At 44.8% G+C, this 20,972-nt stretch overlaps 1 protein-coding gene across 4 annotated transcripts in view; it reads left to right on the top strand.

The window, feature by feature from the left end:
- The window catches only part of SLC18A1 (solute carrier family 18 member A1), a 35,356-nt gene that overhangs the window by 12,951 nt on the left and 1,433 nt on the right, over positions 1-20,972 (top strand). For 2 of the 4 annotated variants that reach the window (XM_010376360.2, XM_010376361.2), the window contains 7 exons: positions 5,022-5,082; positions 5,165-5,260; positions 16,826-16,904; positions 17,838-17,889; positions 19,458-19,521; positions 19,806-19,925; positions 20,137-20,270. In XM_010376360.2, coding sequence (XP_010374662.1) covers positions 5,022-5,082; positions 5,165-5,260; positions 16,826-16,904; positions 17,838-17,889; positions 19,458-19,521; positions 19,806-19,925; positions 20,137-20,270 — 606 coding nt within the window. The remainder of the gene's footprint in view (positions 1-5,021; positions 5,083-5,164; positions 5,261-16,825; positions 16,905-17,837; positions 17,890-19,457; positions 19,522-19,805; positions 19,926-20,136; positions 20,271-20,972) is intronic. The other 2 variants (XM_010376363.2, XM_010376362.2) reach the window with 2 other exon arrangements.

The raw sequence follows: 20,972 nt of genomic DNA, 5'->3' as shown, positions 1-20,972 counted from the left end.
CCCGCAGTCTGCTGAGATGCTGCTGCTCTTTACAAACCGGCTTTAGGAGTAGGGTGTCTGGGTCCATGGGAGGGAGGTCATAACCACCACCTATCCAGGACTCCTCAGGGCAAGGAGCAGCAAATACCCTCTGCACAGGCTCCCAGTCCTGGAATATGCGTGGGCCCAGCACCCCTCCAGCCCTGGCCAAAGCACAGGGACTCTCATCCAGGTGATTCGCTGTGCAGCCATGGTGAATTACTCAGCAAGTAAATCCAGCTTGAGATTCCAGGAAAGTGAGGCACCCACAAATATCTACTTTTCTGAGACAGAGTCTTGCTGTGTCACCCAGACTGTAGTACAGTGGCACAATCTGGGCTCACTGCAACCTCCGCCTCCTGGGTTCAAGTGATTCTCCTGCCTCAGCCTCCCAAGTAGCTGGGATTACAAGCATGCGCCACCACACCCAGCTAATTTTTGTATTTTTAGTAGAGGCGGGGTTTCACCATGTTGGCTAGGTTGGTCTTGAATTCCTGACCTCAAGTGATCCACCCACCTCGGCCTCCCAAAGGGCTGAGATGATAGGCATGAGCCACTGCACCCGGCCCATTCTCTCTCTTTCTAACAAATACACATTATTATTATTACTACTAATTTTTTGAGCCAGTTGACAGTAGATTGATTGTATCGTTCCCTTACCCCTGGATACTTTAGAGCATTTTCCCTAAGAAAAGGATTATTTGGTTATGTAATGACAATAGAGCTATCAAATTCAGGAAATTTAACTTTGATGTAATACTTGAGTCTGATTTGCAGTGCCTACTCTGATTGTGTCAATTATCCCGATAATGTATTCCATGGAAGTTTTTTTTTCTCTAGTTCACGGTCCAGTCCAGGATTGCATAAGACATTTGTGCATCACACCTCTCTAGCCTCTTTTAATCTGGAAAAGGGCTCAGCCTTTATCTTTCATGACATTGACGTTTGTGAAGACTACAGTTATCTATAGGGTATTCCTAAATTTGGTTTGTCTGATGTTTCTTCATGATACCGTGGCCTTCTGAGAGTCATGGCTGGAGGTATTTAATGCCCATCACAGTGATGATGTCCATCCCGATCACTGGGTCAAGGTGTCGTCTGGGTGTCTTGTGTAGTTATTACTTCTTCACCATGTAACTAATAAATAACTTGTGGGAGACATTGTTAAGTCATATAAATCTCCTACTCCTCCTTAAATTTCCTCTCTGCCTATATTTGTTATCCATTAATGATTCTTGACTGACCCAGCCTTTACTATAATGTTTACAAAATACTGGTTTTTCTAGTTTACCAATTCGTCCAAATCATCAGGTGGCACTTTGCTGTAAGGAATAGCCATTCCTCCAAGGCAGGCGGATCACTTGAGACCAGGAGTTTGAGACCAGCCCGGCCAACATGGCAAAACCCTATCTCACAAAAAAATTAGCTGGGCATGGTGGTGCGCACCTGTAATCCCAGCAACTCAGGAGGCTAAGGCAGGAGAATCCCTTGAACCTGGGAGGCGGAGGTTGCAGTGAGCCACTACACTCCAGCCTGGGTGACAAAGTAAGACTCTGTCTCAAAAAAACCCCTAAAAAACAAAAAAAGAATAGACATTCCCTTCTTATTGCCTTTATACATATATATTTATAAATATTAATACCTAAATAGGTATATGATAATTTTATGTACATGTGATTATGTTCAGAAAAAACTTTAAGAAATAATTTATCTGATTATTATCCGTGTAGAATCATGGAGTCCTATTTTTGTAGCTCATCACTCTCCTTATTTATTTACTTATTTAATTTTTTTTTTTTTTGGAAAGAGGGCCTCTTTCTGTGACTGAAAGTGTAGAGGTGTGATCATGGCTCACTATAGCCTCCAACTCTTGGGTTCAAGTGACCCTCTTGCCTCAGCCTCCTGATTAGCTAGGCATGCCACCACACCTAGCTTATTTTTAACTTTTTATAGAGATGGAGTCTCCCTGTGTTGCCCAGACTGGCCTTGAACTCCTGGCCTCCAGTCCTTAATCGTTTTGATGCTCAAATTCTCTTAGATTTGACAAGTCAAAGCCCATTAACCGGTTGCTGTGTCATTTTAACATACCTTCATTGTTTTTTGAGTAATGTTTTACTTTTTGATACAAAAATATGTCCTACGTTCATCTTGTACTTTCCCTGCCTCAGCCCTGAAATCATTTCGCCAAGGAGCCCAGGTTCTTATTAGTATGGATGGTGTTTAGAAACCAAACTATGCGGCTGGGCACAATGGCTCACGCCTGTAATCCCAGCACTTTGGGAGGCCGAGGCAGGCGTATCATGAGGTCGGGAGATCGAGACCATCCTGGCTAACACAGTGAAACACCGTCTCTACTAAAAATATTTTAAAAATGAGCCAGGCGTGGTGGCGGGCGCCTGTAGTCCCTGCTACTCGGGAGGCTGAGGCAGGAGAATGGTGAGAACCCAGGAGGAGGAGGTTGCAGTGAGCCAAGATCACGCCACTGCACTCCAGCCTGGGTAACACAGCAAGACTCTGTCTCAAAAAAAAAAAAAAAAAGAAAAAGGAGAAACCAAACTACGGGCACTCGATGTGCTCTTTGCCATTGGGGTCACTTTGTTTCCCTGCCGTCTTAATGACAGAGCTAATACACACACACAAGTTCGTACTGAGACCTCCACTTGCAGCCTAACTCCGCGGGATTCTTCCCTACTTGCCCCATTCCATACAAGTATTCTCCTTCTTTCAAAGTAAGAAATTTGTCTCCCTCTATTATACAAATAGGTAAATACCTATTATACAAATAGACAAAAACATTTACCCATTTGTATAATTGTATACTTACCCATGCTATTACAAAAAACAAACCTACCAAGAAATATTCAAGATTTTCTCAGTTCTTTCTCCCTTAGACTTAGTGAATACAGCTAAATGCTACATCTAGAAATTATCGTACTTGCATTGGTTCTTTTTTCCACCTTTAGTGTGATTATATAATGCATAATGCATTTGAAATTCATTTGCATCCATTTGTGGGGTTTTTTTGGCATTTAGTTTTAGTTTTTTTTTCTCCATTCTGGCTAATTATATTAATCTGTTCAAGCTGCCAGAACAAAATACCACAGATTGGGTAACTTAAACAACACATATTTATTTTCTCATGACTCTGGAGGCTGAATGTCCGCGGTCAAGGTAGTATTGAGGGTTGGTTTCTGGTGAGGCCTCTCTTCCTGGCCTGCAGACAGCCACCTTCTCAGGTGTCTTCACATAACCCTTACTCAGTGTGTATGCACAGAGAAAGAGAGCCTTGATGTCCCTTCCTCTTTTTATGAGGACAACAGTTTTTCAGATTAGAGCCCCCACTCTTATGACCTCATTTAACCTTAATTACCTCCCTACAGATGCTCTCTCCAAACACAGTCATATTAGGGGTTAGGACTTCAACATACCAATTTGACCAAGGTGGGGCGCAATTCATCCCAAAACACTAAAATAGTTTTAATTTTTGAGTATATAAAACATTACCACCTAAAAGTCAAAATTATTCAAAAAGGTATACTCAGAACATGTCAATCCCTCCAATCTGTCTAACCCTTCCCCTTCCCCACCCCTACCACATGTAGGTAACCAATCTTAATGCTTTCCGGTTTGTCTTTCTTGTGTCTTTGTGTTTTTCCTCAAAATGAATAGCTTATATGTTTTCTTATTCTTCCCTTTTCTCTTACATGAAAGGCAGCACACTGTGTATTCTTTTTTGCATTCTCCTTTTTTTCTCAATAATATGTCCTGAAAATTACTCTACTAATTCATAGAATCTTTCCTCATTATTTTATACCTGTGTGATACACACACACGCACGATTGTGTATGTGTACACAATGGTACACAATTGTGTGTGCACCATATTTTATTCCATCTCCTGTGTTTAGGTAGTTTTCAGTATTTTGTAGTTACAAATAGTGCTGTAATTTACATGTGTGCATTTTTATAATGTTAGCATTAATCTTTAGAGTCAATTCCTAGAAGTGGGACTGTTGGGTCAAAGGGTTTATTGGAGTTTTAAATGTATATTGTAATGATTTACATCAATTTCTTTACTTTGAATAATAATGGGGTGAGAGAATGATCTTTTTAGTTTTAGAATCTCTAAATTTCTCAATCCACTATTGTGTGTGTGCAGAGAGGGTTATCATACCAAAATGATCAAATCTGTTACAAGACAGAATGTAGTAAACACCATGAAGGATTAGGAGACAGTGTTCAGGATGTTTGAAAGAGAGAGAAGCCCCAGCTACTGAGTCAGGGAGCACTCTGGAAAAGAAGGAGCCATTTAAGCTTGACTTTAAAGAGTGAGTAGAACTTGGAACTATGGAGAAGCGAAGGACATGTAATTCAGGCAAAGGCAGTAACGATGGCTGAGGGACTGCTGGGATGCATGGAAGGAGGGTGGGGTGACCAAGTTTAGATGAGAGTGCGTCCTGATGAGAGTGGGTCCTGCATGTTTAGGCTGCATTTTAACTCTGCTTCTTCTACCTTACTCCAGTGTGGCTCAAAATGATCAGAATGAATTCAGAAAGCTTGAGAGGCTTTCTGAGTTATGGCTTCTGTGCTTGCTTTTGGGGTTCGGTGCTCTGCCTGTGGTTCTCCCAGGACAAACATTAGTACCAGGGAGATCTAGTGGAAACCAGGAGTCCGGACACCTATGTCCAACCCTGACCTTGCTACCAATTCAGTCTGACCTTGTTGATGGTCATGTGAAGGCAGGAATCACAGCTGGAATATATTGCTTCTCTATCTGTGACTACTACAGTGCCTACCTTGCACACAGGAGGGGCCCTGCCTCCAGCTCCTCTGTGGCATCAGACAAGTCACTTTCTCTCCCTGCACTGGGATTCCTGGTCTCTGCAGTAAAGGAGCTGCTGTAGATGGTCTCTAAGCCCCTAATTGCATCTTCTCAGATTCTGTGAAAATAGGAGAGATGTATGCACTGTACAAATGGATATTTTTTGTCATCCATGTTCTCAGAGTGCCAAGGGGACTCCACTCTTTATGCTTCTCAAAGACCCTTACATCCTGGTGGCTGCAGGTAAGCTGGCGATGACCTCCCATTGGGCGGGGAGTGTCTGGGCTTCAGGCAGCCACGGCTGCTCACAGAACGGTCTCCCCAGGGTCCATCTGCTTTGCCAACATGGGAGTGGCTATCCTGGAGCCCACACTGCCCATCTGGATGATGCAGACCATGTGCTCCCCTAAGTGGCAGTTGGGTAAGTGCCCTCAGCCCCCACTCAGGGCCTGGCAGGAGGAGGTGGGTGCCATGAGTCCTTTTGCTCAGTGTGACACGGGGACAACGTGCTTCCTTTGTAGAATGACCTCCCATGTCCACACCCATGAATCAAGCCCAAGCGGGTGTACAGTCCCTCAGAGAAGCAGTCTGAGAAAGGGGAGGGTGGGAGAGGATGAAAGCGGCCATGGAGAGGTCACATACCTAGCTGTGCAGTAAAATGATTAATGATTTCCAGTCCAAAGATTCAGGTTTTGGTTTCAGCTCCTTTGATTTTCTATGAAAACTTGTGCAAATACTTTAAACTCTCTGAGCATCACTTTTCTCATTGCTAGAATGAGCATCAAAATACTCTCTAGTTCAAGGGAAATAGGATGAATCAATGACATACGAAGTGAAAATGCTTTGTTCCATGTACAATATTCATGTGCACCGTTACCATCCATATTTTTCTCCCTTTAGCTCCTCATCCTCAAGACTATCATTTGGTTATCTTTTTTTTTTTTTACCTGTAAAAAGGTGCTTATGTAGCACTCACTTAGGAAAAGCTATGGGCCCAGGAGAGAGGGTTCCAGCTTCCTTCGTTCATGCAGAGATTTAGAGAGGAGCTTGGGGAGGAGGCTCTAGCCCTTCCTAGGAACCCTGAGGAAAGAGGATGGGGAAGGCTACGTGCAAACTGCTCCATCACTGCCAGGAGGAGAGGCTTACGGGGCCAGAAGGGAAGCTGATAAGAACCTGATATAGTTCAGCATGCAATAAAAAGCATTAAATCTAATTTTGAGGGGGACAATTCTAAGCAAGACTCCCAGCTGCACTCCTAGTGCCAAATTGAATTTTTATGGGTTGCAAGTGCTTTTGACCATGACGATTAATTGAGTTAGTCGGTGTTCAGTGCAGATAATGCATCCCCTGTCCTAAGGCTCTGGCCTCTCAGGCTCTCGATACTGGTGAGCAGCTGCAACACAGAGTAGCTCCTCCCCAGCAGCCTAGGCACCAGCCTCAGTTGCCAGTTACCAATTACTTATTTACCAGTCACTCAGTTACCACCATCTTTTACAGCTTCCTCAATGCTACGTGGTCTGTAAAGTCTGACATCAAAGGTTATCCAACTACTACATCAGAATCACCTAGAGAGCTTGTTAAAACTCTGATTGCTGGGAGACAGTGAGCAATTCAGTCAAAACAAGTTTTCATCCCTAGTAAGTTTCCAGGTCAGTGATCACACCTAGAAAATTGCTGCTGTACATGAAGAGCACCCCTCGAGGGTGTTGGGAGGAGCAAAGGAGTCCATGCTTTTGAAAGAAATGTGTAGTCTGCCTCTGAGTGCTTGCTGTGTGGCCCACCGTATGCTAGGTAGCTTCACTAAGGGGAGGAAAGAGCCCAGGTCCACCCGAGTTTGAATCCTGACCATGTCACTTCCTGACTGTGACCTTGGATAAGTTATTTAACCTCTTTGACCTCTGATGTGGTCTGAGTGTGTCCCCCAAAATTTATATGTTGGAAACTGAATTCCCGATGCAACAGTCTTGAGAGGTGGGACCTTTGAGAGATGATGAGGTCATGGGAGCATCCTCATGAATGGGTGAAGGCCATTATCATGGGAGTGAGTTTGTTACAATAAAAGGGGAGTTCAGCCCCCTTCACCTCTCTCTTGTGGGTGCTGTCTCTACATGTGATCCTCTTTGGCCATGTTGTGATCCGGCAACCAGGCACTTCCCAGATGGCCAAACAGATGCTGGAGGCTTGCCCTTGAACGTCTCAGCCTCCAGAACCCTGAGCCAAATAAATCTCTTTTCTTTATAAATCACACACTCTGGTATTCTGTTATATTATAGAGGCATAAAATGGACTAAGACAGAACATGGGTACTGAGAAACAGGGCTGTTGCTATAACAAATACTGGAAAATATGGAAGAAGCTTTGAAACTGGGAAATTGGTAGAGGCTGGAATAATTTGGAGGAGCAGGCTAGAAAGAGCCTGTACTGCTGTGATTAAGGCATTAAGGGTGATTCTGGTGAGGGCTCAGAAGAAGAGGAGAGCTATAGAGAAAAACTGAATCTTTTTAGACATTGGTTAAGAGGTCGTGACCAGAAGTTGACAGAAATGTGGACAGTAAAGGTCACTCTGACAAGGTCTCAGATAGAAATGAGGAACAAGGTATCGGACACTAGAGTAAAGGCCATCCTTGTTATACAGTTACAAAAAACTTGGGGGACTTATATCCACAGCTTAGGACTTTATGGAACAAAGAACTTAGAGACAATAAACTAGGATATCTGGCAGAAGGAATATCTAAGCAGCAAAGCTTCAGGCTGCGTGTGGCTGTTTTAACTGCATATATAGTGACACATGAGAGCAAATAAATGACTTAAAGGTGAAATTTATGATTAAAAGAGAAGCAAAACAGAAAGACTTGGAAAATTTGCTGCCTGGCCTTGGAAAGAAGGAAAAGGCGTCTTTAGGAGAGCACACCAAGAGTGTGGCCAGGCAACCTAAAGCGATTAGTATGGATAAAAGGGAGCCAGGTACCATTTATTAAGACTGTGGGAGAAAGACCCCAAAGGCATTTTCGAGATCTTTGGAACTGTGCCTCCCATTACTGGCCCAGAGATCTAGGAGGGCAGAATGGTTTGGGAATAAGCCTGGGGCATCCTCCATGGGCTCACTGCCCAGGACCACCTTGGGACTCTGCTCTCTGCGTTTCAGTGCAGTGCCCCTCAACTGTGCCAGCCATGGCTCAAGTGGGCCCAGAAGTGGCCTGGCCTCCCACTCTGGAGGGTGCAAGTAGTAAGCCTTGGTGGTGTCTATGTAGTGCAAATTTTGCACTTGCACAGAATGCAAGAGCTATGGGTGCACGACATCTTCCACCTAAATTTCGAAAGATGTCATGGACAGCCACTTCCAAGATCACAGAACGGTAGGGGCACCAGCATGGTGGCCTGCAAGCACAAGACTCCAACCCATGATTGCTGCTGGGTGGACTGAGTCCAGAAAGACCATAGGGGTGGGGCTGCCTGATGCCTTGGGGTCCAACCTCCACTCCAGTGTGCCCAGGATTTTGGACATGGAGTCAAAGGTGATTATTCTCCAGCTTTAAGACTTAATACTGTTTTCCATTTTGGGTTTTGGACTTTCATGGGACCTGTTACCCCTTTCTTCCTCCCTGTTGCTTGCTTTTGAAATGGAAATGTCTGTTCTATTCTTGTCCCACCATTGTTTTTGAAAGTAGATAAATTATCCCTTGGTATCCATAAGAGACTGGTTCCAGGACTCCTAATGGCTACCAAACTCCAAGGATGTTCAAGTCTCTTACATAAAATGGCGTCATATTTGCATATAATCTACACACATCCTTCCATGTACTATAATCATCTCTATCATGCCATGTAAATAGTTGGTATACTGTATTTTTTCTTGTTTGTATTATTCTTATCATTGTATTGTTATTTTTAATTTTTTTCCTCAACATTTTTGATCTGCGGTTGGTTGAATCCAAGGATGTGAAACCTGCAAATACAAAGGGCCAAGTATAATTTGTTTTGATTTCACAGGCTCACAGCTGGAGGGAATTTGCCTCACGATTAATCGTACCTTGAATCTCACCCATATCTAATTTAGGCAAGACTCTAGATTTTGGACTTTTGAGTTTATACTGGAACCACTTAGGACTTCTTAAACTATTGGGATGGAATGAATGCATTTTGCATTGTGAGAAGGACACGAATTTTGGAGGCCAGGGGTAGAATGCTATGTCCTGCAAAATTTGTGTGTTGGAAACTTAATCCCCAATGCAACAGTGTTGAGAGGTGGAACCTTTAGTAGGCGATGAAGCCCTAGGGGCACCACCTTTATGAGTAGATAAAAACAATGATCATAGGAGTGAGTGAGTTACAAAAGTGGGGAGTTGGGCCCCCTTTTCCTTTCTCTCTCGAATGCCCTTTCTCCATGTGATACCCTTCGGCCATATGATGACCCAACAAGAGGTCCCTCACCAGATGGCCAAGCAGATGCTGGTGCCATGCTCTGGCACTTCCCAGCTTCCAGCACTGTGATCCAAATACATCTTTTTTCTTTGCGAATTACCCAGTCTGTGGTAATATGTTACGGCAGCAAAAATAAAACAGACTAAGGTAAACTCCAGTTTTTTAATTTATAAAAATGTAGATATTTTTTAGGGTCATTTTGATCTGGGATCCTAAATGGATTAGCCCAGTGTGTGGAATACAGGATACTATCAGTAAATAAAAATTTATTTCTACAATTTTAATAATTATTTTAGTTTAAACCATTTTGGTAGTCACAAAATGTGTAATCCCTCATCCCTTAAAGATTCACTGTTAAAAACAGATGTGTATCCATAGATACATATTCTGGAGTACCTATTTTGCACAAAATACTGCTAAAATGTAAGCTATACTCAGATCCTAAAGAACAAGCAACACGGATTGAGAAAAATCTAATTCAGGAAATTTTACACCATTTAAAATGATGTCAAGGAGCTGTATCCAGGAGGCTGTAGGCTTCCTAGTGGTGCTTACTTCCACATACTAGATAAACAATTGAGTAGTTTTAATTTTTTTAAGCAATTAAATATAAACGAATGGGTACAGTTTGCAACAGATTGCCACCTGTCCAGATAGCCTACACAAATACACTAAGGTGTGCTTACTTCCACTCCATAGAAGAGAATATTAAAAGCAAACAAGTTGTCAGCCAATAACTGGTCGATTGTTGACTTTTAATTTAATTGCAATTGCCATGGTATTTTTTGTTAGGCTGCATTGTTTTTGCTAGGTACAGAGAGGGATTAAAAGGGCTGGTGAGACCCAGAGAAACTCACTCTGCTGATCTCAAGCAGTCCCTTATACCAGAGCCATCTGTGCTACCACACTGGGGAGATGGTGTAGTGGAAACACCTGGAGTTAGAGTGCGAAGGCCTGGACTGAAGTCCTGACACTCACTCACCAGTTATGATGATAATAACCAAGACCAGTGCTTGTAGGGCCCTTACTCTGCGACAGGCACTATGCAAAATGCTTGATATACACTATTTCATTTAAACCTCACAACTGGCCTGTCTGTTATGGCCAGTAGAAATTATGATTATCCCCGTATTTCAGAGATTTCTTTTTTCTTTTCTTTTTTCTTTTTTTCTTTTTTTAGCAGTTGTAAGATTTCATAGAGTGAAAACAGAGCTCCCGTATAATGGGAGGGGACCCAAAGGGGGTTGCCACTGATAGCTGGAATGCCTGGGTTTATATCCCAATCATTGTCCCTCCCCCTGTACTCTCAGGTGATAGATGATTTGATTATTTCTTTATCTCCTGCTTTTAGCCTAATTGGTATTTTAGTGAGCTCTCTTTACTATCTGATTGGTCGGGTGTGAGCCGAGTTACAAGCCCCGTGTTTAAAGGTGGGTGCAGTCACCTTCCCCAGCTAGGCTTAGAAATTCTTAGCCAGCCTAGGATATCTAGCAAGTCCTATCTCTCAGTCTCCCATCTGAATGGAAAAACCCAAGGGCTGTTGGGGAGGTTGACCAAAGACCGCTTTAACTGCTTCCTGATGAATTGGGGTCATGCAGTTGAGATTTTCTCAGGAGGGATGCTTTTGATGTCATCAGCATTGGAGCATGGGCTAGCAGGCTGGTCCAGGGGTCCTCGGTAGATCTTAGTCACGGACTGCGTCTGGGGCTCCATTTGAAGAACCATTTGTAGTTTCACAGCTTCGATTCTGGAAGAGACAAACTTAACAAGGAGGTTAAAGATACAGGGATTGAAATGTATGGCGTGAAGTGCAGGGAGAGGCATATCCAACAGTTAGTAGGCTTTTGACCAAGGTTTCATCAAGCCCAATGAGGGTGGTATTAAACAGGCTTACCAGGCAAGTATGGGTACGGAGGGTCTTCAAAGGCAAACAAGAATTGAGAGTCAGGATGTACAGGGATGTAGAAAAAGGCTTCCTTAAGGTCCAGGACTGTTAACCACTCTGCTTCCTCTGGTATTGGGGAAAGCAGAGTATAAGGGTTAGGTACAGCTGGGTATAGAGGGACAACAGCCTCACTGATAATCCTGAGATCTTGCACTAACCTCCACTGTCTGTTGGGTTTCTGTACTCCTAAGACTGGAGTATTGCAGGGGCTATTGCATGGTTTTACTAGGCCTTGGGCTTTTAGGTCCTTAACAATCTTTTGGAGTCTTTGTTGGGCCTCGGGTCTAAGGGGGTACTGCCTTTCGTAGGGAAAGGAGGTGGAATCCTTTAGTTTAACTTTAGCATTCTTCACTCGTCCATATTGTCCTGTTGCCCAGACTTCAGGATTAATTCCTTCCTCAAGCAGGGAACAACAAATGGGTGTTCCTTCTCCTATGTTCAGGTGTATAATGGGCCCTGCTTGTGCTAGAATGTCTCTCCCTAACAAAGGAGGGGGGCTTTCAGGCATGATTAGAAAGGCATGTGAAAAGAGTAAAGTTCCCCAGTCATTAACTCAGTGGCTGAGACAAGTAGCTAGTGACTGCCTGTCCTAGGATCTCTTGGATAGTGACAGATCTGAAGGACAGTTGTCCAGGACAGGAAAGTAAGACTAAGAAGGCTTCACCAGTGTCCAGGAGACAGTTAACCTCCTGGCCCTCAATGGTCAAGCATACCTGGGGCTCTGTGAGGTGATGGCATGGGCTGGCGCTTGCCCCAGGCACCCTCAGTCCTGCTGCTGGATCACCTGGCTAGTGGCTTCTGACTCAGAGGACCTTTGTCCCCTGGGGCAGTGGGCCTTCCCAGTGATTACTTTGACATAAGGGGCATGGACGAGGGTGTGGCTTATTTCTACTTGGATAATCTTTTTTAAAGTGTCCTTGTAGACCGCACTGGAAGCAAGCCCTATTAGGTATTCGATTTGCCCAGCTTTTCCCTTTTCCAGAACCTCCAAAGTCCGCTTGCCTGAGGGCCATGACTAAAGCGGTGGCCTTCTTTTTATCCCGTTTGTCCCGTTCCGCCTGCTCCTCCTGATCTCTATTATAAAAAACCGAGGTTGCCAAGTACAGTAGGGTTTCTAAGTTTTGCTCCGGGCCTAAGGTGGACTTTTGAAGTTTGTTTCTAATGTCTGCAGCTGACTGAGTGATAAACTCATTCTTTAAGATTTGTTGGCCTTCAACAGAGTCAGGTGACAGAGAGGTATGCTTCCTCATTGCCTCCCTTAGTCTCTCCAGAAAGGCAGTAGGATTTTCTTCCTTTCCCTGTGTTATAGTGGACATCATTGAATAGTTTATAGACTTCTTCCTAGTTTTACTTAGTCTTTCTAGCATGCAAGTTAGCAAATGTCCGCGGCACCAATCTTCGTGTTCTAATTCTGCATCCCAGTGAGGATCTACACTGGGAACTGCCTGCTGGCCTGTGGGGAATGGTTCTCATTCCTCTGTTGTCATCTTATCGTTGACCTGACTGAGATACCAGAGACTGCCAAACTCTCAGGCTGCAATTATGGTGGCACTTCTCTCATTTGGGGTTAGTGTCTGATCATGCAGTAACTATATCTCTCCAGAATACATCTTAGGGGTGTTTTTGCCTTGGGGGGAAACGTTTCCCATCTGAGAAAAGAACACAGGGATGGCAGCACCCCTAGTCATTTTCCAATGAGCTTTAGTACTAGAGCATCCTCTATGGTCCTAATGCTTATTCCTTTCCAGGGTGCGTAACCACCCATGGACCTCTGCTTATCGGATTAGTTACTCTCACCCATGTAGCAGTCCTGCACCTGTTTTCAAACCTTTCTTGAACACAGAGAAAGGGGTCCGGGTTGCTGAATTCTAGTGGTCCTTTACCAGCGTGCCCAACATTGGGTTCGCGCTCAGGGATGAGTTCTAGCACTGGGCTGGGCAACCCAGTTCCCCATCAAGATGCATTCCCATAAACAACAGGTCTTATGTAAATTCATTTCAGAGAGGGTGTAGGTAACCTTTTGAGTCAGGATTAAGATAGTTTTTGCCCACTAGGGCCTTTGTCCTTCTTTTCCTTTGTAGGAATATGCCCTAATTGTCGATCTTAAACTTTTTGTTGCCCTGGATTAAGTCCTTTTGGGTATGAAATACGAGAGATGGATCCTGTTTATCCTATGTGCCTTTTTCCTACAAGAAGGAAAGCGAGGAGAAAAAAACGAGCTTGCTGGTTTTGTAAGTACTTTAAGGCGTGGCTGAGTGCAAACAGTTCAAACGTTTGAGCAGACCCATTATTAGGCAATTTTCCTAACTGCTTCTACAAGAGTTTCCTTATCAATTACGGAATACCTGTTACGGTTTTTTCCCTCAATCGCCCGGGAGGAACCATCTATCCTCCTATCCTGAAGGGAGTACCTCCTAGGTCTGGTCGGACCTTTGTATGGTAATTAAGATTTAAATCCCCTGTTAGGAAATCTGCTGGGTTAAGGCAATTTTTAGTGGTTAATGTTAAATCATCTTTTTAAAAACAGACCCAGCACTTTGGGAGGCTGAGGCGGGTGGATCACGAGGTCAGGAGATCGAGACCATCCTGGCTAACATGGTGAAACCCCCGTCTCTACTAAAAAAAAAATACAAAAAACTAGCCCGGCGAGGTGGCGGGCGCCTGTAGTCCCAGCTACTCGGGAGGCTGAGGCAGGAGAATGGCGTAAACCTGGGAGGCGGAGCTTGCAGTGAGCTGAGATCCGGCCACTGCACCCCTGCCTGGGCGACAGAGCGAGACTCCGTCTCAAAAAAAAAAAAAAAAAAAAAAAAAAAAAACCAGAATAGCCCCATACTTTAAGATTTTCGAGTTAGTAAGCTACCTTTTTCTTTTTTTTGGACTTAGGATAGTTACGAACTGGTGAGGTGTGCTCACAATGAGGTTTCCTCTAAAAGTTATTTTTCTGCTTTCTTCTGCTAGCAAAGCAGTTGCCACTACAGATTGAATGCATTTGGGCCATCGCTTTATATTTACTCAATTCGCTTTCATGTTGTTGCAGTTCAGTTGTTAAAGTACTGGGTCATCAGTTCTAAGGCCCTGGCCAAGGAGCCAAGGCTTGGAGATTGTATTGCATGGGGTGGGTAAGCTGGGTAGAAATTGGGGGAGGAGAGCATCTTACACAATGGCAGAGCAATCCTCCTAGCCATTTACAAACGTGCGGCCCTGGCAAGGGTGGTGGGGAACGGGTTCCACGTCACTGCCCATGTTGAGAGCTGTACACCTAAATTGGGAGGGAAACCAGGGGCAAGACTCCCTGGGTTCATAGCCTTGGTGCCTAAGGATGCAGTGTAGAGCTTCCTGAGATCCTCTTTGGAGATACAACTTGCTCTAATACTTGGGAGAGGACGTGAAAGTCTGCAGCATTAGTACCTAGGAGGTACTTCACGCTTTCACAGCCTTCTCTCTAATTATGGTTGGAGCATCCCAGCCCTGATCAAAGGCCAGACTCCTCTTATCCATTCCATCTCCCCTCACCTACTTCATTGGCTACTCCTCATCACCTGTGCTATCTCTGCCTTCTTTGCTAACGTTTAAAGATAGGAGTCCCCCAAGGCTCAGTCCTTGGATCTCTATTCTTTATTTATTCTTTCATAGGCAATCCCATCCATTCGCGTGACTTTAAGAACCATGTGTAAACCAATGTCTCAAAGTTCTCTCTCCTTGGAGCTCCAGATTTGTGTATCTTACTGCCTGACAGCTCCGCTTGGATCTCTAACAGTCACTTCAAACCTCTCATGTTCCCCCCATGCTCTTGCTTTTCCACCAGTCTTCTCTATCTCCAGCTACCCAATTGATTAAGACAAAAACCTAGGTTATCCCTGATTTCTCACTTCCCCTCATCACTCCTGCTACATCTGTACCCAATCCAACAGAAAATGTCACCAACTCTACCTCCAAAACCTCCCATTTTATTCACTTCTCTCCTCCATGACTTCTAATCTGAGGCACTATAACTTTTCTCTTAGATTCTGCAAATAGTCTGCCCTCTACTCTTGTCCCATGAACCCATTCTTCTAAGGGACTTTAGAAAATATAAATCCAATTATGTCATTTCCTTTCAAAGCTTCCATTGCCCTTGGAATAAATTCCGGATTCGTTTCTAGGACCTTCATTTTCTCACCCTCCACTTTCTGCTTATGTTTCAGCCACAGAGATATCCTTTCCACTTATAGAGCAAACTAAATGATTTCTTTAAGACCTTTTAATTTGCATTAGGTCCTTTTTATTTTCTGCTTGAAATACTCTCTTTTGGTTATTAAGGTGTCAGCTTGAATGTCGCTTCCCCGGAGAAGCCTTCCCCAACCCTGAAAACCCAGGTAGCCCTTCTGAGTCGCTCTGTCGTATCACCAAATTCAATTTCCTGCACATAACACTTTTCAAAATTCTTTTTCATGTATATTTGTTTACTTGTTTATTGTATGTCTCCCTCCCCTGGAGTATAAGCTAGCTGAGAGCTAGAATTTTGTTTGTCTTATTCACTGCTGTATTCCCAGACCCCAGAGTACCTGACACATGGTAAAAGTTTGTTAAAATGAATGAATGAATGGATGGATGAGACTCAGAGAGGGTGAGCAAATTGTCCAAGGTCACAGAGCTAACAAGTCAACAAGCCATGATTTGAATGCAAAATTTGGAGCTTTGTGTGTCTCCAAAGCCCACGTTTCCAGAACACTTTCCTCTACTGTCACAAAAAGCCATGTGGTCAGGACTTCAATTTATAAAATATTTCTACACTCATTACCTAATTTGCTCCACACTGTAACCTGGTATGATATAATTGTAGCTTTGCTTTTTCCAGGTATGGAAACCAAGGCTCAGAAAGGTTTAGTAATTAATCCAAGATCCCTCTCAGAGCAATAGAAGGGCAGGTGAATAGCAAGGCGGAAATTAACTTCCCAGGAATTATGTATGGGTATGTGGCACCCAAACATACCACCTCTGAAGCTCACACTCTCATGCTGATAATCAAGGGTATTTTATACATGAGAATGGCTCATCAGGGCCATTCATTAGGAATCTAAGAGGGGAGCTGGAAGCACATTAAGTGTACTGAGGCTAGGCCAGGTGCGGTGGCTCACATCTGTAATCCCAGCACTTCGGGAGGCCAAGGCAGGCAGGAGTTCATGACCAGCCTGGGAAACATGATGAGACTCCATCTGTAAAAAAAAAAAAAAGTGTAATGGTGTTCACCTGTAGTCCCAGCCACTTGGGAGGCTGAGCTGGGAGGATCACTTGAGCCCAGGAGGTCGAGGCTACAGTGGGCTGAAATTATACCACTGCACTCCAGCCTGGGTGACAGAGTGAGACCCTGTCTCAAAAAAAAAAAATAAATAAATAAATAAATAAATAAATAAATAAATAAAGAGTGAGGCTAAACAAAACCCTGCTCCTGAAGAAAGGAGAGGTGTGGGGGTCCTATGGCAACTACTGTGGGTTTGCACAAAGATCCCCACATCATAAAACAAAGTGGTTTGGGGATCTTGGAAAGTTACAGGGTTGGACTTCACTGTCTCATAGGAGACAAGGCATTTTAGAATAAATTGGGCATGTCCTAAGGTAAGGATCTGTGTCCTTCCACAGGTCTAGCTTTCCTGCCTGCCAGCGTGTCCTACCTCATTGGCACCAACCTCTTTGGTGTGTTGGCCAACAAGATGGGTCGGTATGTAGCCTGAGGATCTGGGACGAACAATAGAAATGTAAGATGGGAGAGCGCCTGTCCCTGATCTTGGAGCGATGAACAGCTTCCCCACGGTTAAAAGTTTAGGACAAGTGCACACTGATAAAAACTTCCCACCGGGAGGATGGGTGGGTGGTGGGTGGTGAGGGTGGTATGGAGAATGGATAGTGCTGAGCTCTGAGCTGATTGGTATAGAAGAGGCAGTGGATACATGAGGGGCACCCCTTACTTTCCATCCATTTGCTGTCCAGTTGAAGAGATAAAATAACCACATCAGAGAACAGCTATTAAAAATGCAGTACTTTGGGAAAGTGGTTTTCAAATTATGTTCCAGGGAACCCTATGGAGTTCTACAGAGGCACCCCAGAGGCCACTGAGGAGGAAGGGTTGGGGGCCAAGAGGTATGAGTCTAGATTCTGTCCCTCCACCACAATAAGGACAGCTTTAATTTTATCTTTGGAGTTCAGCACCAAGATTTTAGAAGCACTGCCATAGGACATCAGAGAAGGAAAGAAGTTTGGTACTTTCTGTGGTTTTTGAGACGGACCTCAGGACCAAATAAAATATGGACAGGTAGGAGGCGGTCTGAGCTGGGCAACAGCAAGAGTGAAGTTTGAGGGCTCTTTCTAAGGAGCGAGTGCCTTCTGAGTCAGCTGATTCGTCCTGTAAGGGAAGGAAGAGTGTGTCCCATGGCACCTCGTCTGCCTATAGAAAAAGATGTGGAGCCAGGGGGGACAAGGAAAGGGCAGGGAGAGAGCTCATTTGGGTACAAACTGGTCATGTGGGGTGCCGTCCTCACGTCCTAAGGGGTTGCTGGGATTAGGGCTGGTGGAACAGGTCAACTTGGTGGTGATGGGGTACAGCTGGAGGGGAGCTCTCCCCTATTGGTGTTTGATGATGGCCCTTTTCTTCCAGGTGGCTGTGTTCCCTAATCGGGATGCTGGCAGTAGGTACCAGCTTGCTCTGTGTAAGTATAAGAAGACCTGGGAGAGGGGAAGGAAGAGAGAGAGAGAGAGAGAGAGAGAGAGAGAGAGAGAGAGAGACCGACCCAGACATTTAAAGACTACTTTCCTTTAAAATGAGCAGAGTTGACTTGGCAAGGAGTGTCAGAAAGAGTGTTTCTGAGTAGGCAGGAATTTAGCACTGGGGGAGATGCCACCAGCTGCAGTGGCTTTCCTTTGAGAGGAAGTGGGAAAGGAGAGGGACAGTGCTGCAGGGCAGCTGGAGCCAGAGGTCTGGGGCTGTATGTGTGGGCATATGAAGTGATATATGTTGCTGTCCATTTCTGGACAAAATGGTGCATTTTGTGACTTCATTTACTCATCCCACCCTCAGAGATCCTCATAAGTCCCCAGGGAACCATCACCTATGCTCCAGTCTCTGGCACCAGAGGCTTGATAGAAGAAGAAAGAAAGAAGGACTTTTCCATTTCCAAGAGTCCCCCTCAAGCTCTTTAAGCCTTCATTTCCTCCTCTCTGCAGTGGAGATGAGAAACGCACAAATCTCCTAGGCTTGAGGGAGAGAAGAACAGGGCTACAAGGCACTGTACACTGTGCTCAAGACCAGCTGGAGGTCCTGAGCAGGAGCATGAGATCCGGGTTCCATGGCAGGTTTGCCACTTTCTATGCATGTGACTTTGAGCAGGTTGCCTCATCTCTGTGTGCTCAGCATCCTCATCTGTGTAGAGAGGGTTCTGATAATGTCCACAGGGTTGTCGAGGTAATCCACATAAACCACAGTGTCTGGCACGTGGTGAGCCCATAGTGAATCTCAGCCAATACTATCAATAAATTTTAAACATTTCTTGAGGACATGAACCCGAAAAATTGTTATCAGCCAGTAGCATCTAAATAGTATGCTAAACCCTTGAGGGGTGAGTGTCCAGGGGTAGCAGGCTTGAATGACAGGTGCCCAGAAAGGGAGGGGAGGAACCTGCAAAAGAGGGAAGAAAGGGTTTTTGTTGGGGGATTGGGAGGGCAACAGGAATGATTCTCACAAGCTTTCTGACACGGCACTCAAGCCACACCACCTGCCCTCTCTCGCTTACAGCTAACTGGTTTTTGGGGTCTCTTCTCTGTCTTCTTTCTCCAACAGTTACCAAGTTAGAAGTCTAAATAAAACGTTTCAGTGATGTCCATAACGGAAAACAGAGGCAACTTTATTCTATGAAGAATGAGGCCAGGAGTGTATGTTTAGGTGGAGGGGGTAGAGGAAGGGGAGAAAGCATCCATGCCACAGAGGAAGACCCTCATTAGAGCATAATGGAGTCAAGTCTGAGGTCTAAACTTGATCTTGCCGTTCATTACATCTGTAACTTTGGATAGAGCAATAAACACAATGGCGCTGGTCAAATTTTCACATCCTTAAAATGGAGGTATGGATTCTTCTCAGTGAGGAAGTATGAGAGTGCAGGAGGATGATGTATGTGGCCAATAGTGCACTCTGAATAAACGCATTTCATGTGAAAACTCTTTGAACCTTGCTCCCACCTGACCCATCTGGAGTCCTGATGACTCTTCCTCCTTCCTCTTGCAGGTTCCTCTGGCTCACAATATTTTTGGTCTCATTGGCCCCAATGCAGGGCTTGGCCTTGCTATAGGTAAGAAGTACCCTCGAAGAAAACGAGAAGCCCCTGAATGTTGGCTTTGGGTCTGTTGCCTTTCTTCCCCCTTTTCTCATCAGAGGAGGTAGGTGGAGAGGCAGAAGGAGGAGGAGTGCAGCTGGCAGGGGTGTGGAGAGATGAGCTCGTAATTCCCACCTGGAACAGGTGTTGGTCCGAGGGAGAAAACAACAGGCAAAGCGAGTGGACTAAATGGAGGAACAGAGGAGGGATGGTACTGACTGTGGGTGGTGCTGACTGTGTCCTGTTTGCTCTGGCCGCAGGTATGGTGGATTCCTCTATGATGCCCATCATGGGGCACCTGGTGGATCTACGCCACACCTCGGTGTATGGGAGTGTCTACGCCATCGCTGATGTGGCTTTTTGCATGGGCTTTGCTATAGGTATGTTGGCAGGACCTGGTGTCTCACTTTCCCCTATCTACTGTTTTCCAGCTGGAAGTGCAGCCAGGAAGCTATTCTCCTAGGGTTCTGGAGATCTTTGACCCTGAGACATCCTCTGGGTCACCCACTGCCCCTAGCATAGCGTCTTACGTGGAGGACGCTCCATATGGAGGCTCCATAGACACTTGTGACTTTGATGTATCCCTCCCAGGTCCATCCACCGGGGGTGCCATTGTACAGGCCATCGGTTTCCCCTGGCTTATGGTCATCATTGGGGTCGTCAACATCGTCTATGCTCCACTCTGCTACTACCTGCGGAGCCCCCCAGCCAAGGAGGAGAAGCTCGTAAGGAGCGCCGACTGCTAAAAAAAAAAGAAAGAAAGAAAGAAAAAAATTCACTTCTGTTTCTTTCCATCATCTCTCTCATTCCCTTTCATCCTGGGCTGTTATTTCCTCCCTCTATTGCTTTATTGATATTCTCTCTGCTTTGCCATGTTTCCCAACCCCCTTTCATCTTCATATTTCTTTTGTGCACTTCCTTAATTTCCCTTCTCTAAGTAACTACTTCCTCTCTTTCTGGGGCTATCAGGAAGGGTCTTCAGTAGAGAAGGGAAATGGGGGCAGAAGACCATCAAAGACATCCTGTAGCTACTGTTCCAAACTTGCTAGTTACTAGCAAGATGTGAATTACCAAGTTATCGCTCTCATAAGTGGGCAGAATTCTATTGGCACATCCATTCATCCACTCATCCACTCACTCACTCTAGTGCACCATTATCCTTATCAGGTTTTTTTTTTTTTTTTGGGACGGTGTTTCACGCTTGTTGCCCAGGCTGGAGTGTAATGGCGTGATCTCGGCTCACCACAACGGCCGCCTCCCAGGTTCAAGCAATTCTCCTGCCTCGGCCTCCCAAGTAGCTGGGATTACAGGCATGCACCACCATGTCTGGCTAATTTTTTGTATTTTTAGTAGAGATGGAGTTTCTCCATGTTGGTCAGCAGGTCACCTTTTTAAAAGTACAAAAATCCCAGGGAAGAGATCCATAC

This window comes from Rhinopithecus roxellana, chromosome 9 (assembly GCF_007565055.1).
Source record: "Rhinopithecus roxellana isolate Shanxi Qingling chromosome 9, ASM756505v1, whole genome shotgun sequence".
Lineage (NCBI taxonomy): Eukaryota > Metazoa > Chordata > Mammalia > Primates > Cercopithecidae > Rhinopithecus > Rhinopithecus roxellana.
This window is presented reverse-complemented; position numbering and strand designations above follow the sequence as displayed.